This window comes from Pyrgilauda ruficollis, unplaced genomic scaffold (assembly GCF_017590135.1).
Source record: "Pyrgilauda ruficollis isolate IOZ18807 unplaced genomic scaffold, ASM1759013v1 scaffold112, whole genome shotgun sequence".
NCBI classification, from domain to species: Eukaryota; Metazoa; Chordata; class Aves; order Passeriformes; family Passeridae; genus Pyrgilauda; species Pyrgilauda ruficollis.
The window spans coordinates 395,080-417,506 of NW_024509433.1; the positions used below are offsets into that span (position 1 = coordinate 395,080).

The window sequence follows — 22,427 nt, forward strand, 5'->3', positions numbered from 1 at the left end:
AAAAACAGTCCATGCTTTTTTATTTTTGACATCACTCTCTTCAGCCAAGACCATGATGTTCTTCATCTTTTCAATGGTTAAGAATCTAATTTGTGAGTAACAATGGTTATAAAGTAATGGCAAATTAATGAGAAACATAAATAGAAAACAATTATTTACATTTTCCTAGAAGGAAAAATTCACAATGAACATGACAAAGGAAAGCAACTAAGGAGCTGATTTTAAATTGTGTGTGACTACAATGAAAGAAAACCCTCCTTAATTGGGCTGTTATCTGTACCTTCAACACAGTGGTGCCTGTTATCATTCTTATAAAGTAGTGTCTGAAAGCCTTTCCTTTACAAACCTGTTTTTCAGGTATATGCAACTCTGCTCTTAAACAGAATGAGAGCCCACAATAGATTTAATTCATTTTCATTTGGCAAAAATACATTCCCTGATTTTTTTTTTCCATTTTATCTCAAGGACTGTGACTCCAGCCACAGAGATCTGGGCTATAAGATGTAGCAAAGTCATCTGTCTTGCCTCAGCATGCCATATTCATGTCCAAAAAATGGCCTGTTGTCAGAACCCTTTCTGAAGATGCAGTTAGTTGAAAATTGCAGGTGTAGGTGCTTGCAACTACTCCAAACATTTGTGCATCCTTCTGAGGGAAGCAAAGTCTGAAACATAGGAGTGGCAGTATTTTGAAGGCAAGTGCAATATAATGAGGGTAATTTGTTGGGAAAGGTAGGGATAGCACTACCTATAATTTCACAAAACATACTTTGAGAAGGAAGAGCTGCATGCCTTAAGGTGCTAAATATGATCAGCATGTTCCATTCTGAACACCTGGACATGCTTGCAAAATGCAGGGCATGTCTCTATCCAGCCTGGAAAGAAGGAGCCCACTGCTGCAGGGTGGAGTGGGTTCCTTTGTGCAAGTCAGCGCAAGTCCCAAAACCCTGAGGTGGTTTTGAAGGTACACAGCTTTTAGACACAAGCTATTGCCAGACTGTTTTTTAGTGTTGCCTGTTCTTCGGAGTGTGGACTAATCTCCACACTTCATTCCCCATGTCTGGTTTTTTTTTGTAAGACTCATGCCTTTCTGATTGGAGGTCATGGGCTTATGCAGCTGAAAGTAGCTGGGAGGTTGCTAAGCTGAGCTGAGCTGAGATGAGCTGAGCTGAGCTGAGGCGGTAGGCTAAGCGGAGCAGTAACAGTGATTCCCAGTCAGTGAGTTGACCTCAGGTCCTTCAAATAATGCAGTCCAAGAGGATTCTGCGAGTATTTCCACTGAAAGCTTAGCATGGGTATCTTGCTTTTTCTGTGTTTGACTGGCTGGTGCATTGGGAGGGACAAGAAACTGAGAAATGGCTGACCAGGGCATGAATGAAATTACTTTTTTCTTTAGCTGGTCCTAAGCATTTCAATCTGAAGTTCTAAGGGGAAAGACTAGGAGTAGCAGAGTTCATTTAAAGATGCGTTTTTCCCAGGCTCAGCAAATTCATAGGCTCTTTATCACTCTGGGTCTAATAATGTGGCCTTTCAGAATAGCTTTAGCTATAGGTGAATCTACAAACCACCTCCCTCAGAGTAGGGCAGAGTTTTCTCTTGTCTGCTTGATGCTCAAGTGACTGGAGGTTATAAGAAATTTTCCCTCCTATTCTTCATCTTAGCTACTCATGTGCCTCAGGTGAGCAGTGTGATGAGACTGGAAGCTTGTCATCAGAAGAGATATAAAAGGAGCAGGGTGATATGGGTTGCTGAAACACAATAGCCTATGAAATTCATGGCTCTCTCCTGTTTCTTCCTGGTGATGCCTGTGAATGACTGATCAGTGGCTGCTGTGATCCTGTCTTCCTCTGCTTCCCTCCCTGCTAGGTAACACTTGGGACATGAAGCTGTTCAATAGTGACCTCATTTAGATGGCAGAATATAGAAGACATTGTTTGTTATTATATAGGATAGTTCAGAAAACTGTGTTTTCTGAGTGCAGTCAGCCCTTGTGTCATGGGTGGAGAAGAGAAAGGCAATTATTCCGACATTCTGTGCTGTATCAGCCCTCAGCTGATAAAGAGATCATCCAAAAAGAATTTGAGAAGCCCAAGGGAGCAAAAACCTCCCGCTGTGCTGTGATCAGCATCAGAGAAACTCTTCCCAAGAAACAGCTCCATCATGTGCAGCAGCAAGGATCTCCAACCAGAAAAAAGCAAGGGAGGACGTTTGTACCCAGGATGCCGTCCAAATGCAGACATGTCTACATCCCATTCAAAAAAGAGTTTCCCTCAGAATGGCTGTCATGCTAGGGTAGCCAGTTGCAGCAAGTGGCAGGAGGGGCACATCTTTATGTGTTGTTGGGGGAGAGCACATTAGAGTGGAATGAGCTAAGCTTCAGAAGTTCTGTGTTTCAAGGACTTTTCTTTTTCCATTTTAAAACTTGTATTTCTTGATTACAGTGGCTTTCCCAATCTTCAGCCAGACTATTGATCAGCCATCTCTGGTGTAAGAAGTAGTTTGTATGGGCCTGAGGATTTTTACACTGCTGTGCAAACCATAAGTTGGTTGTGTGTGATCTTTCGTCAGTCAATAAACAGATCTTTGGAAGTGTTCCTAATTCAGGAGAGAAACCCTGACACATCTTTATTTTCACAAAAGATCTGTGAGGCAGGACAGTGCTGGTGTAAAGTAAGTGTAGGCCTTAAGACTGGATGATGTTACAACTTCCTGTGCATCATTCAAGCAGTGTGGATTTCTTTATTTCTCACTAAATCAGTAAATAAATATTAGCTGATATCACACGTTGCCCCAAAGTAATTGTCACAAATGGGTGTGCTTAAGATGGCCCAAAAAAAGAAAGAGCTGATCCCAGGTGGTGTGTCAAGGCCAAGGCCTAACAAGTATTTCTCAGACCAAACTGCAGCCTGGAAAGGAGCAAGGCGGGGGGAGATGCACCACCACAGTAATAAATGTCAATATTAATAGCAGAAAGTTCTGCCTTGAAATATAAATAAAAGCTTACACTTGTATACTGAAAAAATCCATGGGTCATGTCACCCAAATTTATATTTGACAAGAGTTGTGTGTCAGGGCACTTGTGCCTGCTTTGTCAAGGGAAGCTCTGGCGTTCCCAGGTTCCCGAGTGATGGGTCTGCACTTGGTGTCTCTTGGGGCTTTGGGTGCCCATGGCCATGATGAGTTCCCTGAGCAGGCTGGGGACAGCGGGCGGGGCTGGGTGATGCGCCCTGGGCTCTGTGACAGCACCGGGGCCGCATCACAATGGGGGCAACTATAAAAGGCCGCAGCGCAGGCTGCTGCCCCAGTAGAGCCTGGGCGAGCGGTGAGTGCAGAGCAGCGAGGAGACAGAGCTGGAGGAGAGCTGGGGCTGGAGGAAGGCTGCGGCTGGAGGAGAGCTGGGGCTGGAGGAAGGCTGCGGCTGGAGAAGGCAGAGGCTCCGCTACCGGGCCGTTCTGCCCCCGCAGCCAGGGCCCAGCGCCCGGCGGGAGCGCCTTGCTGAGGGCGCGGTGCTTGCCGGGCAGCGGTGCAGGCCTCGCGCCTGCCGGCCGCCGGGGGCCCTCTCCTTCCTGCCGCCACATCCCTGCGGCTCCTGACCCCCACTGTCTGTCTCCGTTCTGGCCCCACTGAACCCTTTCCTGTGTGTTCTCCTGCAGACCATGGCTTTACTACCGTTCCTGTTTGTGCTCGTGCAAAGCCTGATCCAGTACCCCCAGCCGGCTGGGGATGGGCTGGATGAGGCCACGCACCGGCGAATGCAGGAGCGTCAGGAGCTGCTGGACCATGAGATGGCTCGGCTGCTGCAGGAGCTGGAGCGGGGGCCCCCAGACAAGGGCTGGGGAGCCATGCTCTTTGGTGCCCTGCAGCAGTGGCCATTCTGGGTTCTTGCTGGACTCCTGCTCCTCTTGGGCCTGTGGTTTAGCTGCAGGAGAAGGAGCTGTGAGGCCAGCAGCAGCAGCAGCGAGGACCAGAGCTTCTGCAACACCTCGGGAGATGACGAGTGGGAAACAGAAGAGGAAGAAGTCTGTGTTGATTCAGAGGAAGATGGAGAAAACTCTGATGTGACTGTGGAGGCTGACGACAGCGGCAGTGGAAATGACGGAGAAGGCAGTCCTGTGACTGCAGATGAAGGAGACAACGATGATGCCATTGAAGGCAGTGATGATGTGAAGGTGAAGGAAGACAGAGATGTTAACAGTGACAATGGCCATGACTTAACGAAAGATGAAGGATGGAGTGATGGGAATGTGCCAGGAGACAATACTGCTGAAGGAGATGAAGAAGAACCTGGCAACGTTGCTGGAAAGGCAGAAGATCTGGATGAAGCAGATGAAGGAGAAAACAAGGATGTACAGGTGGAGCAAGACAAGGATGCTGGACAGGAAGAAGAAGGAGATGGAAGTGAAGAAAACACCAATGGTACAAATCTGAAGGTGGGCAACAATGATGATGTAAATGAAGGTGAAGACAACATAAACGGACAGGAAGAATACATGGATGTCAAGGTGCAGGAAAGCAGTGATGCCAGTGAACTGAGAAGCAGGGATTGCACTGGGCAGGAAGATAGCAGTGAACGTGGGAATGAAGCAGCCCATGGTGCTTTGGCTAAAACTGAGGAAGAAAATAAGGAAGTTACAGAAGATGGCAATGACAGAAACAAGGATGAAGAACAGGGTGATGTGAATGTGGAGGAAAACAAGAAGGAGGATAGAAAAGAAGACAAACAAGGTAATGTGGCTGCCAGTGAAAATGAAGACAGTGATGGTGACAAGGAAGAAAACAGCAGTGGTGGAATTGAAGATGGAGAAGACACCGAAGATATTGGGAATGAGGGAGCCATCCTTTTAGTTGACCGTGTAGAGTGGCCTGTTGAGGACCTGGAGAGAGGTTGCTCAGTGACAGCTGAGCTGATGGAGAGCTTCACGCGTGTCTTTGTGGACAGCGTGAGCAATAGCTTCTACCCAGTGCCTCAAGAAGCCATTGGTGTGGGCAGTGCCTTTGAGGGCTGGAGTCCCCGCGAGTGGGATGGGGTGTACCGTGTGCTGGTCCCACTGAATCCCCCGCCAGGGCACGCCTTCCACCTAGAGCTGAACAGCGCAGGGCAGATGGCAGCAAGGACCTTCAGCGTCCGCGTGGAGCTGGTGTGCACGTGCAAGAGGGAGCAGCTGGGCGAGAAGCTGTTGTGCTTCGTGCACGACTCGCAGGAGGAGCTGTGGCGGAAGCACAAGCGCAGCCTCCTAGAGACACTCTGCACCGGCTCCTACCTGGACGTGGAGAAGACCTCCCACTGGTTCCACCAGCTGGTGAGATGTTCGTGGCTCCATGTGCCTCAATCCATGTGCCTCATTCATACTCATGGCACTTGGTGTTTCAGTCCTGCAGCCGGTCCTGCCAATTCCAGCTGAGCAAAGGCAAGAAGAGCCTGATGGTGGAGATGCTCTTTGGGGTGCGCCAAGGGGACTCCGACATCTTTGTGGTCAGCCAGCCCACAGAGGCCCAGAAAGGTGGCTCCATCAACTTTGTGAGCAGTCAGCCTGCCAAGGCCAACATCATTGCAAGCACAGCGTGGCCTGAGACGTACGCTGTGGCAGAGGCGAAATTCTTCCAGCACATCGCCAGGAAGCTGCCATGTCAGAGCTTGCATCTGAAATGCCTGCAGGTCTTCACCTGCATCCTGAGGGGCACAGGGTTTTCCAGCTCTACCTGGAAGACTGTGGTCATGCACGTGCTGACCACAGTACCGGTGTCCCAGTGGCGCAGGCGGGAATTTGAGCGGCGGCTGTGGGACGTCATGGCGTACCTGCACCGCTGCCTGCAGTTGAAACGCCTGGAGCACTTTGTGCAAGGCAATGAGAGGCTTCCTGCAGAGATCAGCTTGCCGCCGGCAATGCGAGGGGTTGAGCCGCTCAACCTCTTCGAGCACCTGGCCCGAGATCCGGCCACCCACAGAGAGGCGATGCAAGCTTATGGCCAGCTGCGATATCGCCTCTGGATGATGCTCTCCAGCCACTGAGAGGAGTTCCCTGCACAGAGCTGTGCTGGGGGCATCACACCCGATGGCAGCCACGTGAACTCTGCACAATTGTTGCATTTGTCACTGGCAATCCCGAAGCTGCTTTCCTGCTCCTGCGGAAGGAAGATGCTGCAGCACGTGGATTCACTGTGCAGACGCATCTCGGAGTGGCCTTGTCCTTCACCTTCCAGTTAAAACGGTGACCAAGTCTGCGAGGCAGAAACTGGCTCCACCTGCACATCCTCATGGAAGACCGTGAAGCCGATAGAGGTTGCTTGGAACACCTCGAAGACAGCAACCTTTTAGGGTCTTAATGTAGTTATTTAGTTATAGCTGTAGTTTTAGTTGTAGTTGTAACTGTCGTTGTAGCTGTAGCTGTAGCTTTTGTTGTAGTTGTAACTGTAATTGTAGCTTTATTTGTAGTTCTAACTGTAGCTTTAATTAGACTTGCTTATAAGCGTTCCTTCCAGAGGCCCTTTAGTGTAGTCAGTTTTGTAAAATTACCCTTAGTTTTGTAAAATTTACCCTTCTTTACTGAATTGTCTGTTTTCAAACATATCTATGTTTGAAAAATTAATAAAAAGAGATGTTTCTCAAATTGCTTGAAATGTGTTATTCCTTGTACTTAACCCTCAGTATCTTAGAGGATGTCCTTCCTCTACCCTTATCTGAAATAAAGACTTTTTGCAATCAGATATGTTGGATATATTAAGTATGCGGTCTCTCAGGAATTCCCATAGAAATGCTTGAAGCTTGAATTAAAAAGAGCTTGAATTAAAAGTGCCTGAAATTTTGCAGCAGAGTACTCCTGAATTTTTTAGGAATCTTTGGAAAAGTTTTCTTTCCAGAGTCACTTTTATACACTCCTGGGGAACAATTCAGTCCAAAAAGAGGAAGACAGAGAAGTCCCTAACTGCAAAACATGTGGTTTAATACACCTTTCTTTCTCTTCTCATAACCAAGGTTTTGACACAAAATTGTGACAGCAGAACGTTATGTTTTCTCTATTCCTGTTTCTAGGAGTAGAGAAATATTTCTGTTTCTATTCCATTTTCTCTATGGTTATCTGTGTCCTTTTGGAGCAGCCCTGCTGATCTACAAATATAACCTTTTCCACCAGGCCTATGTAATATTGTATAGCAATGAGAGCCACTTGGCATGCACAGCTTTGTCCATGGTGAGATGCAGCTAAACAAAATATAATTTGCTTCTTGCAGTACATAGTAAGATTCATAGTAGTTTGGAAGTATTTATTCTCTTTGCCTTTGTACCAATACATCTGGGGTCAACTGGTCAATTTTAGAATACCTTAGGGATTGGATAAAGTGCTGCAGTTATGCTATAAATACTTTATCTCAAAAGTTTGGTTGAGAATTTCTACAATGCCCAGGTAAATCTTCATGTGTACTCTCCAACATGAGAAAGGACTTGTTCCTGCCTAAAGGAAAGTGAGGCGACCTCTGTTTTGTGCAGTATACGAACATTATACGACCTTAAATTTCAGAGGCCTTCAAAGGTGTCATTAGGTGTAACTGTTTTGAAGGACGTTGAGATGTTCCCTTTCTGCTAGTTTTGGTGTGGCTTGTCATTAAGAAAAGTCTGTAACTTGTCACAAAGGGAATTCTGAGTCTCAGCCAAGACATTGCTGCATTCTTACACTGTCCTGGAGCTGAGGAATGGTAGTAGCATGGTCACCACACATGTGACTTGATGCTAAGCAGTCTAAATATGTTTTATAAATGCAAATACGTATTATCAGAATGGTGTTTTTACTTTTGAAGCCTTTTTGCTGTGGCTCTGCTGCTGGAGGTGTTTTAAGTAAGCAATGATCATGCTGTTGTAAGCCAAGTCCACTGAGATACTGTGCTAAATGAATAAAATCCAGTCACTATTCCAGCTTCTACCACTCAGCAGTGAAATACTAACCCAGAAGGGGAGCTAGCTGGATGCTTATTTAATCACCAAGCTGGAAAAAAGTACTTAATTTTGAGGAAAACAGCAAATAGAGACTATAAAACTGAGTGCTGCACATGTACTCATGAAAGACCATCCCTGTAACTAACTTTGTTACTGTGCCTTGTGAGAATGCTGTTTCTGTGTTAGCCAGGCTGCAGAGATGCAGTGATTCAAATGGACAGCTTGCTCTAAGCTTGAAAATCATTGGGAAATGAGCTTTTCACAGTAAATTTTTCCAATGTAATGTCCTTGGTGATAGTAAATATGCCTCATTGTGAAGGGGAATTTCAACACATAAGATTGGATTGTGTTGTTTTATGGAGTGAGAACGGTGATTAATTTGGCTGCAATTTAATCAACCCTCTGTTAATGTTTACTTGTGAAGTTTTATTAGGTCATGTTACAGTTCCAGTCTTATCAACGCTCATGCTCAGAGTCTTACTTCCAAGCTGTGTTCAATAGTAAATGACTGGCCAAACCTGATTCTTCACTGCTTTGCAGCTTGTGTTGTCAGCTGCGTCAGTAAGAAAGGAGTGTGCTGTCTTGTCATTTCAATCTGGAATATTCTATGGATGTTTTCCTTATGATGTAGTGAAATAAATGATTGTACAAGGCATCAGACAGGGCTCACTCCCACTTGGGCATTTCAGTCATGAGGCAGCATTTTCCCTCACTGTTGTAGCTCTTCTAGGTGGGGTTTTCTTACTGAGAAATTCTAGAACTGTTAAACAACAGATGAGAAATGTCCATTTGGAGTGGTTTCTTCAGAGATCATTCCTTTCAAATAAAAAGGAAATGGGAAATAGAGAGGAGTCTCAGTCATAATCCTTCATGTATGTGTAGAATCAAATCCACATATTTTTGTAATTGACACTTTTGCAAAGGCCCATGCTTTTATTTGCACAAGCATATAATTTATCATTCCTTAGATCAAATTCCTGTGGCTGCAGATGGGAAGGAATTTTCCTAAATGATCTTGCTGGCAATTAATGAACAGATCTTTTAAAGTGTTACTAGTTTAGAAAACAAACCCTGACATCATTGTCTTCACAGAAAATATGAGAGAAAGGACAGTGCTGATGTAGAGCAGAGTAGTGCCCAGCATTGGATATAGTTTTTCAGTGTGAAGCAGGCTTTTTTTTCCAAAGAACTGCCAAATAAATCTCACCTAGGGGAACAGGAGTGGCAATACGCGACAATTTGTTTTCAGATTGTACCTTAACAACACCCTGCACTGAGCCAGACAAATGCACACAAACTTAAGTAGAAGTGACTGAGCCAAAAAATAACTGTCACAATTATATTCCAGTTAGTCAGATTAGTAATGATAAAATATTTTTCCTCCCAGAGTGCTGTTTTAGCCAGCACCAGAACTTAATTTTTTTCCCTGTCACATGGTTTGTGAGAGACCTTTGAGAAAAATGTTTAGGTGGGTTTTTTTTTCCCCCTTTATTTCATTCAGGACTTTTTTTTCCCCCTTTATTTCATTCAGGACATTTTCTCCAAAACACTGGCCCTAATTTTCATCATGATCAGGATGTGCAAATGACTTTCGCAGTAAGTCTGGCTTTTCTAGCAGGAATGCTACATTGTCCATCCAGTGCCAGGAAGGTGGAAATATCCTTAATTTTATGTTCCGTTAAAGACAGGATTTGCCTTTCTGTCTGATGATTTCCAAATAATTTAGCTTGGAGAGTTTGCTTGTGGAAGAACTGATTCACATGTTTATTTTCTTTTCCCCAAAGTAATGACTACCCAACAAGACTTAACTATGCTTCTGCTCTTTTCTATATGTTGTTTGTGTCCTCATCCAGAATTACGTCCACAGAGTATTCATTAGGCAGAATGTTACAGAATTTTTATTTTACAGCCCTTTAGTTTTTTTGTAGCTTTATAGATTCTTTCCTTAGTTTCATAGAGCATTTCTTTTTCCTAATTACGTTTTTAAAGAAATGTTCCGTTAAAGACAGGATTTGCCTTTCTGTCTGATGATTTCCAAATAATTTAGCTTGGAGAGTTTGCTTGTGGAAGAACTGATTCACATGTTTATTTTCTTTTCCCCAAAGTAATGACTACCCAACAAGACTTAACTATGCTTCTGCTCTTTTCTATATGTTGTTTGTGTCCTCATCCAGAATTACGTCCACAGAGTGAGTATTCATTAGGCAGAATGTTCCAGAATTTTTATTTTACAGCCCTTTAGCTTTTTTGCAGCTTTATAGATTCTTTCCTTAGTTTCATAGAGCATTTCTTTTTCCTAATTACGTTTTTAAAGAGATTTGAAGCTACTGTTAATTCACAGTAAAACTTTAGTGTCAAATTTTTTATTTTAATAGGGATCTTAGAGGTGTTGCTGCTGGATATTCCCCTTACTATACCATCCTCACTGAATTGGAATAAATTATCTTTGAAGATCCCTTGATTGGCTGGAGACAGAGGCCTGTGTAAGCGATGTGAAGTTCAACAAGGCCAAGTCCAAGATCCTACACTTGGGTCAGGGCAATCCTTGATATCAACACAGACTGGATGGTGGATGGATTGTGTGATGAATAGGTTGAGTGCAGCCCTGCAGAGAAGGACTTGGGCATACTGGTAAATGAATAAAAAATGGATTTGAGCTAGCAGTGTGTGCTCACAGGCTCCAAAGCCAGCTGTACCTTGGGCTGTACCACCAGAAGTGTGTTCAGCAGGTAGAGGAAGGGGATTCTGCCTCTGCAGTCTGCTCTGGTGAGATCCCACCTGCAGTCCTACATTCAGTTCTGGGTCAGCCACTTCAAGAAAGACTTGAACCTTGGAATGAATGTTGAGAAGAGCCCTGGTAATGGTCAGAGGGCTGTAACACCTTCCATATAAGGACAGGCTGAGAGGTTTGGGGTTGTTCCACCAGGAGACAAGATGGCTCTGAGGAGACCTTATTGTAGCTTTCCAGTTTATAAAGGGGCCTTGTAAAAAAGATGGGCAAGGACTTTTTACCAAAGCCTTTAGTACCCTTTAGGACAAGGGGCAATAATTTTAAACTGAAAGGGAGTAGATAGAAACTGGATATAAGAAAGACACTTTCTGTTATGAGAGTGGTGAGAAACTGGTGCAGGTTGCCCAGAGTTGTGGATGCCCCATTCTTGAAGTGATCATCTCCCTGTTAGGTGGGGCTTTGACCAAGCTGATCTAGTGAAAGATGTTCATCCTCATACTGCGGGGATTGATCTGGATGATCTTCAAACGTCCCTACCCACTATTTCCTGCTCCTAATTATTCTTGGCTGGGATTGACCTTCTTTGCTGCTTTGTATTTGGAGCACCAAATATGGTGAGGTATTGATCCTTGAGCATGTGTATCCATGAGTATGATAATATAAACATAATTAGTTTTCTTAGAATGAAAGATACAGCACACATTTTGCAAAGATCTGTCTTTCATGGTTTCTAATTTATGTTGAATTTCTGATTCTTCTGTGCCATACAGATTGTATATTAAGAAAATTTTACGTAGAAAAATGTTTTGTGAAAGGAAGTATTACCCAATTTGGAAGTTGAAAAAAAAGAGCCAGAGAGCCCTGAAGTTAATGGGAATTGTATTATGACTCTGGAAAGACGTGCTCCAAGACTGCACTTATCTCGCTGGTATACTCCATGCTGGTTGCATATATTTAGAAAAGACACTGATGAGTCATATATAAACATTTTGATTATAAAGATTTTCTTCGTTTTCCCACAGACTTGCTGCTTTCCAACAGCTGCATCCCATTCCTGGGCTCAACAGAGGGGCTTGATTTTCGAACCCTGCTGCTAGATGAGGAGAGGGGCCGGCTGCTAGTCGGGACAAAGGACCACATCTTCCAGCTCAACTTGGTTGATGTAAACAAAAATGTAAAAAAGGTCAGTGTGCTTTCCATGGAGTTTACCTCCTAAGTTAAATTTTGTTAAATTCCTTTTTTGTTTGTTTTGTTTTGTGTTTTTATTTATTTATTTATTTCTTCACTGGGTAACTGCATATTCATTTTGCAATGCAATTTACCAGGATTTGATAATCTCACCTCCCACAATTATACATATTATCTTTAAGCAATTGAATTTCTCATGCTGTATGGTCTCCTGTGTGACTGATGACCTGCAAGAGATTAGCTATGTGGAAGAGCCCTGCAGTGCATGAAAGTAGCATCAAAATATCAGCAAACAGGAAAATGTAGCTCAGAGTGTTCACTTCTCAACTCTTCTGGTCATGTTTACCCTCCCCATTTAAAAGCATTTGGAAGGAAATAACTGAAGACAGCTCTTTCATTGCTTCCTGGCATCACTGGGATTGCTTTACTGTAATACTGAACAGAGCAGAAGCAATTTGGATGGTTTAAATTATAGCAAAATATAAGTGGCAATTTTAGCATTTCTGTTAATATCTAGAATTACTAGTGATAGGAAAAGCTTCCACTGGGATCTGCTGTAGTCCCTTGCCTGTGCCCAGTGACAATGTGTTAAATTGAGATAATAAGATGACAATTTAGCCTTCAATATTTCTAGCAGACATGGTGAACTGGAGCTTTTGTAAGCGCAGTTGACTGCTATGAGTGAAAACCAGATGCTTGCACGGGAGCACATGAAAACTGGTTTCCTGCTTCTTCCAGATATGAAGAAAATTTGAATTCTCAGCTGTGTTTGGTATTTTCTTTAGGCACCAGAGGGGGGTTTTAAATTACTGCGTTCTGCTGCCAGCTCTGAAGAGGTAACTGACCCTGAATTAATGCGATTGCAGGCAGGGGCTGAACAGGTGGAACAAGAGACTATTTAGCCCACATGTTTGAGAGCAGCACTTGCTGTCATTGTACAGAAGAGATACAGTACCAGGCAGAATATCTTGTTCCTTATCTTGACTTCAGCAATGCTGCACATGCCAGTTTTTGTAAAACTCAGATTCTAAGTATTTCAGGAAATTTCTTCCTGGGATGCTTTATCAAGCACTTAACTTGCTTCTGTCATCTCAGTAACTGACTCAAAATCCACCACCCCCTCAGGATATTGCATTAATAACAGCACTGCTAATTATAATTGCAAATTTTCAGACTACAAATTGATTTTTGGTGTAGGCTTTCTGTACAAAGCAAGTTTTGTTTGTGTGAATAGCAGACTGCTGTTTCTATGGATGCTGCTTGCCTGCTGAGAGATGCTGAGTGCTGTCACTTCCCATTATGCTCAGTGCGGCTTTATGAGCCCAGACCTTGCTGGAGGTGGCAGCACCCTGTGTGAGCCACCCCTCAGTCCAAGCTGGTGACATTTTGCCTTTGGCCAAGCCCCCACTGATCATTATGGACCTGGTGCTTTCCAAGAAGAGCAGAACACAGAGCCAGGAGAACTGACCTGCAGTCAGACATTGGTATAGATGTTACAGAGAAAAGACTCTGTATTTGGAAGGAAAATTTGCATTTCCTAAGATGAATAGAGAATGTATGCTTACATATCTGTGGTAACCTGAAAGGAGGGAAAAAAATTCCTAAGCACTTGCATATCTAGACTAAATATGTGTGCAGGTTCAGATACTTCTTCTTCTTTTAGTAGTAAACTAATAACAATTTAACTATTCAGATAATATTTAACTTCTTAGAAAAAAACATATGAGGCAGAATATATCTAAGTGGGAAGAACTGACTTGAGAAGCCTTGCAGAGCATCCTGGTGTGATGATTTCCAAGGCCTCCATGGGCATCATAAATGTGTCTTGTTGCATAAATGCCCAGGTAACAGAAGGCAGTGTCACGCAAGTGTTTCTCTTTGATTCCACTGTGCTTGGCTGGTTGAATCTTGTCGGTGGAGGGAAGGGATGAGATGAAGGAAGTAGCCTGAGGAACTGTGTATAAATCTCAGTGCTGAGGAGGATGCTAGAGGATACTCTACAGTAGCAGGGAAGTGTCAGAAAGTAGCATTTGCCGGTGCTGTGTTTAGACTGACCGTAGTTTGGGTTGGCGCCGGGCCAGGCGGCTCCCTTCCAGGCTTTCCCAGCGTGAGGAAACCACACATGTTGGGACTACAAGGGTCTGAAGTGTGTCCTTTGTACTCCTCTGGAGTATGAGTCGTCTGGAAAAAATAATCTGCTTATACACAGCCACTAAAATGAGTAGAAATTGATTAGAATAATAAGTTTCTGCCTGTAAATGATGTGTTTATTAATGACTTTGAGGAAGGAGTGTTAAAAGCAAGCTGAGGGGGCAAGAGAGGTATAACAACTTTGAGACTAGAATGCAAGATTGTTCATAGTTTAGGGTTTCCTTTATTTAAAACAGAGCATTTAGAATGCTCTGTGCTGGGTAGATTCATCTTATTTTAATAAGGCTCTCAATTTCAGATATTTGTTTTGTTAGGAGCTACTGATACCTCCAAAAGCCAAGTCAGAATCCCCAGCAATTTATTCTCATATGAGGATATACTTACTTGGCAAGATTATATTTTAGAGTCTGAAGCTCTGTATTAAGACATTTCTGGAATAGTATCCAAAGAAGCATCCAAAGCATTGTATCCTGCTCCCTTCTCTAATGTATACATATATATAATTGAATAACTTCCTTTTTAAAACCTATTTATTTACCCAAATTAGTTAATTTGACTTACATATATTAAGTTATAGCTTTATTTCCTGGTGTATTTTTCCTTATGAAATAAATCAATAGTTCTGCTGGAGTCCCAATTTCTTAAATCACTCTAGTTGTTATTCAATTTATTGTGTAATAGGTTGAAAACTTCCTTAGCAGGCAGCTTGAAAAAAAGTCTGTCCGGTTTCCAGTGCTTGCAAACCTCATTATAAAACAACAGTAAGTACCACAGTGTAATAAGCAAGTCTCCCAGAATGACAGGCAAATGCAGAAAGCTAAAGTGATTATAGTCAATAAATATATAAAGTTTAGCAACAGATAATCATCTTTCTGTAGCAAGGATATATTTTTGCTGAAGTTTTCCTGTACAGAAGCCTTTAGCTTCTGTTGCTGGAGTGGCATTATCAAGTGCCATAGTCTTTTTTTGAAAGATCCTCGCATGCCTGACAAATTCTGCAAGCTGTTTGCAAACTGGAAGAATTGTGATTTCTTCCTATGAGTAAAATAAAGATGATCAGTGAAAGAAAGCAGCTCTGCTGAAGGCCTCTGTGCCATTACCCCAGAAGTGCTGTGGAAAACAAAAGGATGTTTAATAGCACGAGAGGCTGGAAGGCTGGAGAAGAAATTCTCTAGGAACACCAGGCTCTGGGATCCTAGTGGAAACATCACTTTAGTACATCAAGTTTTCTTGTGAGTTTGCTTAAAGCCTTTTCTCTTTTACTCCTTAAGCTAAATAAATAGGAAATACAAAATGTTGTCAGCTGGGTAAACAGTGGGTAAATATCTGCAAAGCCGTGGTGCCCCTTTCTGTGGCTGTGCTAACAGTGCACGCGGGGTTACATGTCAGCGCGATTATCACGGTGTGATCCGCAGCGCGACCCGCCCAGCTCCGCGGGAATAGGAATGCTATCAAGGCCTGACAAGCTTTTGAAAAGCTGCCAACCTGCAGGAGCTGTCAGTGCTAGAAGACACAGCCCCATGTGGGCCAAATAGATAAACATGTCAGATCCCCAATAGCAGCTTTGGAGCAAGTTGTTTTCATCTGTCCCAGTGTGCACTGGCTCCGGGTTACAAATTACCATCGCTTGGAGCATCCTTGGTTTGTAGTTGCTACTGTTTTTCTGGCATGTGCAGCCGTCTTGTGACATCCTTGAATGCCCTCTTGTATTGACTGTTTTCTGTATTTCACAGAGAAAAATATACATGTGCATAAATATATATTTATCTGCTGGGTAAATGCTTATGAAATAGCTGCACATATTTTTTTTCTGTAACTCCAGTGCTTGCCAGCAGTTCAAGTGGGCTTGTATTTCAGCACTGTTTGCAGTGTGACCCACCCATCTCTGCAGGAAGGGGAACATGTATGCAAATACATATGCATATTTATGTAAAACAGCACCCTTGAGATACAGGAGCAGAATTTTACATTCATTGCTCTGAGAAACTTTCTGTCAGTCTATATAAGCGTGGTCTCAATTAGCAATGAACCCAGTGGGAATTTAGCCAATACTGAAAGGAGGCTTTGGTTCTGGCCACCAGGCCTGAGCCTCAGGAATACATACAGAGTCTGAGGTGTTTATTGCAGCCTTGAAACACAGTAATACCAAGTTGGTCCTTCTTAAAAAATATGTGCTGCTTATTCTATAGCTCAAAGGAAGTTAGCTTCCTGCCTGTCAGCAAAACTGCAGACAGTCTGAGAGAAGCTTTCTTGACCTGTCAGAAGAAAAAGTTTGCTTCCAGGAAACATTACTGAAGGCCAGAGAGTCATGTGGAAACCACTGGAGATATCTAAACTTATGAAAGTGGGGCAGCAGGATAATCTAGGATAAACCCAGTGAAACTTCAGGTTAGGGACTTCCAGAGGCAGAGGTGATACCTTTGTGCTTGCGAGCCCTTGGAGGAGTCTTACCTCGGAGCTATTTACTCTACAAAGTTGTTTGACAGACTTAAATTTAGGCACCTGTGTAGACAAAGTGAAAGCTTTTGAAAAGTGTTTACAGTCACAAAAGCACAGATGGAGCAAAACGTGAAGAAAGCAGTATGAATCCAGAATGACAGCAGTCTTAGGTGGAAGAGAGTGTCTCTGTTATTTCCTTTTGCATTGTTGCTATAAATTATGTTCCCATAAACATCCGCTGTCATTTTTGTGTTTTGTCCGTGTGTTTAGCTATAAAGAATGGCCAGTATCCTGCTCTCTGAAAACATTTGGTTATATTGGTCATTGCCTTTTTCAAAGGTAGGATTTGTTTTTAGTCTGAAGTGGTAAACATGTCAGGAGCAACGCCATTTACCCTAAAAATCCTGGTGTATGGTTTCCTTTTAGGAGAAACAGACAATAGTCAGAAGTCTGCTGTGGTTACACTGTGGAAAATTAAGTGTAGAAGCACTGACACCTTTTAAGATTTCATCCAGTGTAAATGAAATCAGCATCTGGTCTATTTTCTTTAAGCTTTCACATGTGCTCATAACATACACATGAAAATGCACTTTTCAGAAAACCCTTGAGGATGGAAGTATTGGCTGCTACTTAAGCTGTGTTGGAGATCACAGTTTAAGAGGAGAACTGGGGCATGTGGAGATGTTGCTTTGTCGCAGACAGATGCAATATTAAAGCCCATTTGGTTCTAATATGAGGTTTCACTCTAACAGCCACCTGCCAAATTTGAGCTACCAAAATCTTGTGAATGTGTCTTCCAGATACGCAGCTTTTATTTTCCTCTGACTTCCAGTGCATTTTACTCAGTTTGACAGCACCATTAAAATAAAGAATGCTGTACACTAACACTGGCGTTCCTGCTGTGTTGTAAATCACTTTGAAACAAGCCTCATGGTCTCTCTTTCCCCCTTCCTGTTACATCAGATTATATCCATCAGAGATCCAATTTTCTGTTACTCTGAAATAATTGGAGATGGAAATTCTGGTAAGTTTATTTCCTGGATTCGTGTTGCAGGTATGGGAAATAGTACCAAAGGTGAAGGTCTGTGGCAGATATAAGAAATATTAAGGATACATTCTTGGCTTTTAAGGATCTCTTAAGTATTTCTGGGAGTTAGCTAAACCTTGATGAAACTGCTACGAGGAATGCTAGATGAAAAAACACTAAGGACAGCCTGGTTAGTTTTCAAATACAGGGAGAAATTTAGATTAGGAACTTAGATGTTTCAGCTTCTTTTGTTTGCTGATGACTTTAAAATATTGAATTCCAGAGTACAGCAATTACAGTGGGAGTCAGTAGCAAGACCTGCTTGGGGTAACCTTCCTGTTAGGGTTTGTGTGTGAGGACAATCTGTCCAGTTCCCCAAGCTGTGGACTTCCATACTGCCCACATTAATGCAGCAGATGTGAGATATTTAGAGAACAACTAGTGTACGAATATGGTGTGCTAAAATCAGATCATTTTTTCATTAATTAGTGCAGTTTGTTAGAGCATGGTGCTAATAATGTCAAGGTCACGGGGTCAGTCCCCATACAGGCCATTCATTTAAGAGTTGAACTCAATGATCCCTGTAGGTCCTTTCCAACTCAAAATATTCTGTGATTCTGTGATAATTGTAACACTCTTTGTTTTCCACAAAATAATGCAGAGAATGCATTAAATTCTTTCCAGTGTTTTCTGGGAAATTCAGTAAATTTTTAGTGCTTGCAGTAATTTTCAGTGAAGTGACCCGAGGTCAGTATACAGCAGTGACAAATGTCCTAGTTCTCAGGATACAATCCATGAACACCCACTCTTTTGCATTGGGGCATGACATTTGTGATATTGTCTTGTGCAGCAGGGTGACATTCTTATTGGATCACTGTCGTATGTTTTCTCAGTGCTCCTTGATCTTACTGTTTTTCTTTGCTTTTGATTTTTGAGCTATGAGTTACAAAGTTCTTCAGAAAATCAAGAAAATAAATTCAAAAAAAGAAAGTCACATTATGGTCATGTTACTGGTGGGAAAATTGAGACCTGACTGTCACATATAGTAAGGCAATAACAAAACTAGGATTAGATTGTCTCCTGGTTTTCTTCAGTCTGTTTGGCTCATGTTGCCCCCTTTACTGTACTCATTTTATGGTCCCATTGAGCTAAGTCATGAATCCTTTATTTTTATTTTTTTTTTCACACAGGGGGGTAGTTTTTCATGGAGAAGAGTTTCTCAAGGGGAGTATATTGCTTATGCCATTGTGACAAAGGGTTTACAACTCAATCTGGCTTTGTTCTTCAGCAGCTGCAGTTGGGACTGTCATATGGGGAATTTACCCATGCCAATGAGCCTAAGCTTCTGAGTTATAGTGTACATGCTTCACAAAGCCTTAATACGACATTTTGATGCCCAGAAAGCTGTAATTTTATTGCATACCTTCCCTCAAGCATCAATATGATGAATATCTAGTACTCAGAATGAAACAAGGGAAGAAAGCTGGCCTTCTCTTGCTGCATCAAGCAGTTGTTTAAAATCTGCATTTCCATTTAAATGCTTTTATCACTTTTTATTCCTTTAAAATAGGAAGGGAGCACTCCCTTTCTTCCCAAGCCCTAGATTCAGTGTGGGAGTATTTTGAGACCTGATGATCAGCTGATGCCCTTCGCTCCTGGCAGGGCCACACCCTGCTGATGCTCCATGCACCACTAGCAGAGCGCTTTGGGGTGTGTGGGACCAGGGGCTGCGCTGATTGAGAAGTGCTGCAGCACTTGCACAGCATCAGGCACAGGGAGAGGCTCTGGTGAAAACCCCAGGGCTGCTGAAAGCTGACAGCCTCAATGGGACACTCAAGTGCTTGCTGCTGGCATGAGCGTGGCTGTCCTGGGGATCTGAAACTGGAAGGAGTCACGTTGGTCAATTGGTCTCACTCCCTGCTATCAGCACCACCTACCTCATGGAGCAGTTATTCCTTTCATTACCCAGCTGTTGTAAGTGGCTCTTTGGGATACTTCATGCGACTTCTTTAGGAATGTTGTTGCCGTGGAACAGATCCTTGTTACTCCAATGTTTCAGATTTAATTTTTGCTAAAATCTACGATTTATGATAGATATTTATTTATGGGCAGTTTATACCCATTTCTGCTGGCTGTTGATATTTCTGGTCTTCAGAGCTCTTTGATTCTTCCTGCATAATTCAACTCCATTTGTATCACTGGTGCTTGTCAACTTTCTGTCACCTGCATGGGTTGTGACAGAGTTCTGAGTTTTTACCAAAGCTACTGAAGGGTACATGAAATAGGATGAGCTCTGTTCCTTGAGGGACGTCATGAGTAACTTTCTACCTCTTTACTTATCAGACCGTTTTTTTTTTTCTTGTACTAGTGCCTGTTTTTTGGAGCTGAGCTAATCAGTTTCCATGTGACAATTTAGTAAATACTTAAATGGAGCCATGAGGAAGAGCAGCTCTAGCACCTTAGTGTGCTTCAGCTGGGTTAATAAAGTGCAGTATTACAGTGAACCAATGTCTGTTTACCAAGTTATATCGTCTTCTCTACCACACTCCATTTTCATTGGAAACTTGTGTTTTCTTCCCTAACTAAAAACTTGTTTTGGAACCTTACAAACAGATGCAGTAAGACCAGTGGGTTTTTTAATGGTTTAGGTAGGTTATGATCTTTCTCTTTTGTATTGTGGACAATATATAGCATTTTCCACTCATTTTATGAAGTCCTGCACCATCCTAGATTTAGAAGACAAATTAGAAGTGATTCTTGAAAAAGCTGTAATTTCACACAACACTTTTTTTTTGTAATCAGACTTCACTGTTTTATTTTTGAGAATCCCTTCTCCTAAGGATTTAGAGTCTGAAGTGTTACCTTAGGAACAAAATCTGATAAAGATAGATACTGAAAAATGAGTAAAATACCAGTATTATTAATTCGTGACAGATAGCAGCTGAAATTAAGCTCTTTTGGAATGAGAAGGGTGGATCCATATATTTTTTATACATATATATGCACACACACATAGGTATATACACATGTGTATATATTTGTATATATATATATATATTTATCATCCACATACCAATTTTATATATATATATATATATATATACACACACATTTAAAATTTCTTTGCTTTCCTTTTCATTCCTTTCTTATAATAAAAATGCATATTTAGTGACAGGAAAATGTTACTTTTAGAAATCTGCTGCTCCTGATTTAGGAAAGACCTTTGTGGTTTTAAATGTTTTGTTTTAATTAGAAATCAATTTCCAGCTACCCTTTAAAGTGATACCTTATCTGTCCTACACTTATGTACTGCTTAATTTCATACTCCTGGGAGGTATTCTTTGTCTCTGATAAAAAAGAGCTTATTAACTTTCATTTATTAGGAGAATTTAATTTCTTTCCTGTTGCTAAATTTAAGAAAACATTTGAAGAATGATTTAAAAGTAATGGTAAGGTTGTTTTTTTTATTTTAATTGGGCAATAGAAGATAAAATCTGGAAATCATGACAGTAGCCAACCTTTGGAATTTTGATATGGTTATTTTAAAAGGAAAATAAACTGAAGATTAAGAAAAGTATTCTATTTTAAGTATATAGTTCACATATTCCAACTGGTTGGATTCTTGCCTTAAATTCAGTAACTCCACTAAGCTATTCTAAGATTTCACAATACATTTCAAATACAGATGCAACTATATATTAAATATATAATTTCTACTGTTTGTAACATGAAATGATTATAACTTAAGTCCGTGTTGTTGTCACCTTTAATAAATAGTGCCTGGTTATCTGGTTTTTGTTCCCATTCCTTGAAGTTTTTGCTTATTGAGGAATTTGGGGAAAAAATTTGTTAATAACCTGTTACCATTGTAAATAAAGCATGCAAATAAAAAAAAAATTGCCAATTTCAAAGCTTCAAACCATTTAAAAGCTCAATGATTTTAAATCTAGCAGAAACTGCAGGAGCATGTGGTCTTACTTTTTTGGGATATTGTAAAACTAAGTAACTCATCAGATTAAAATATAATAGTAAAACTTAATTTCACCCTCTACAGAAAAGTCAATACAGATGTGTGACGTTCCTTGTGTCAGTGTTTTCGGGAACCAGACCTGTAGTACTGTTACACAGCATGTCCTGTAATGAAAAATGAGGCTTATGCTTTCTTGCTCAGCATTTATTATGCAATTTTAGTGATCTATTACAATTTAGAACTGACAGTTTCTGGGAACCTCTCATTTCTCATTTATAAAGCAAATAAGCATCACTTTTACTCCTCCATATATAATTGAAAATTGATTTTCAAGTTGGATCACTTAGCTTCACTTTTCATTGTCTAATGTGGCCTTATATAATGCTAAATACTGAGACTGTTGAGTAACTAGAGAGTAAAACAATTGATTTTTTAATATAATGGTCTGTGGTCAATTACCATAGAAGTGGGAGTGTGTTTCAGCCTTGTAGGACAAACACTAGTTCCCATAAAGGAATCTGTAGAAGAATTGAGGTTAAGTCAAGTCCATTAACACTTCTGATGCCTTGAAGCAGATGTCTCTGTTTTTAACTCCTCCAGTTCTTCTGTGTATTTGACAAAGAGAGCTTGGCATTTTCAAAAGCCTACAAAGGGACATCTTGTCTGCCTAACTGGATAACTAAACTTTGGCCAAACATCTCCCAAGCCCCTTAGCCTCTAGTCTTTCCTGTAAATGATTCAGGGATCTTGGGCAGAATTTGGCATAAAGTTTGTGAACAAGAGAGCTGACAGCTCAGATAAATCTCCTTGGCCAGATGTGTTTGGAGATCCATGATCTTACATTCCTCTCTCTGTTCCTTCTCATCAGCTTTTCTTCACTGGTAACTTTTCATCAGCTCTTCTTCTTCAACTTAACTGTGTTGGTATCGAGACTCGTCCCACTCTGCCCAGGCAGAGACCAGACTGGACCTACCTTCAACCCTTCCTGACATTCCCA

The 22,427-nt window shown here is 41.8% G+C and overlaps 2 protein-coding genes across 2 annotated transcripts in view; both read left to right on the forward strand.

Annotated features, from left to right (window-relative positions):
- The first annotated feature begins 3,653 nt into the window (after positions 1-3,653).
- Positions 3,654-6,314, forward strand: LOC121359029. Its single transcript, XM_041477676.1, is given in 2 exon segments — positions 3,654-5,327; positions 5,330-6,314. Coding segments are annotated over 2 exon segments (2,352 nt in total). The 3' UTR covers positions 6,008-6,314.
- A 5,367-nt stretch (positions 6,315-11,681) lies between these two features.
- SEMA3D (semaphorin 3D) overlaps positions 11,682-22,427 on the forward strand; it is a 77,179-nt gene continuing 66,433 nt past the window's right edge. The window contains exon 1 of the mRNA XM_041477719.1: positions 11,682-11,838. The gene's annotated coding sequence lies outside the window, so the exon portion shown is untranslated. The remainder of the gene's footprint in view (positions 11,839-22,427) is intronic.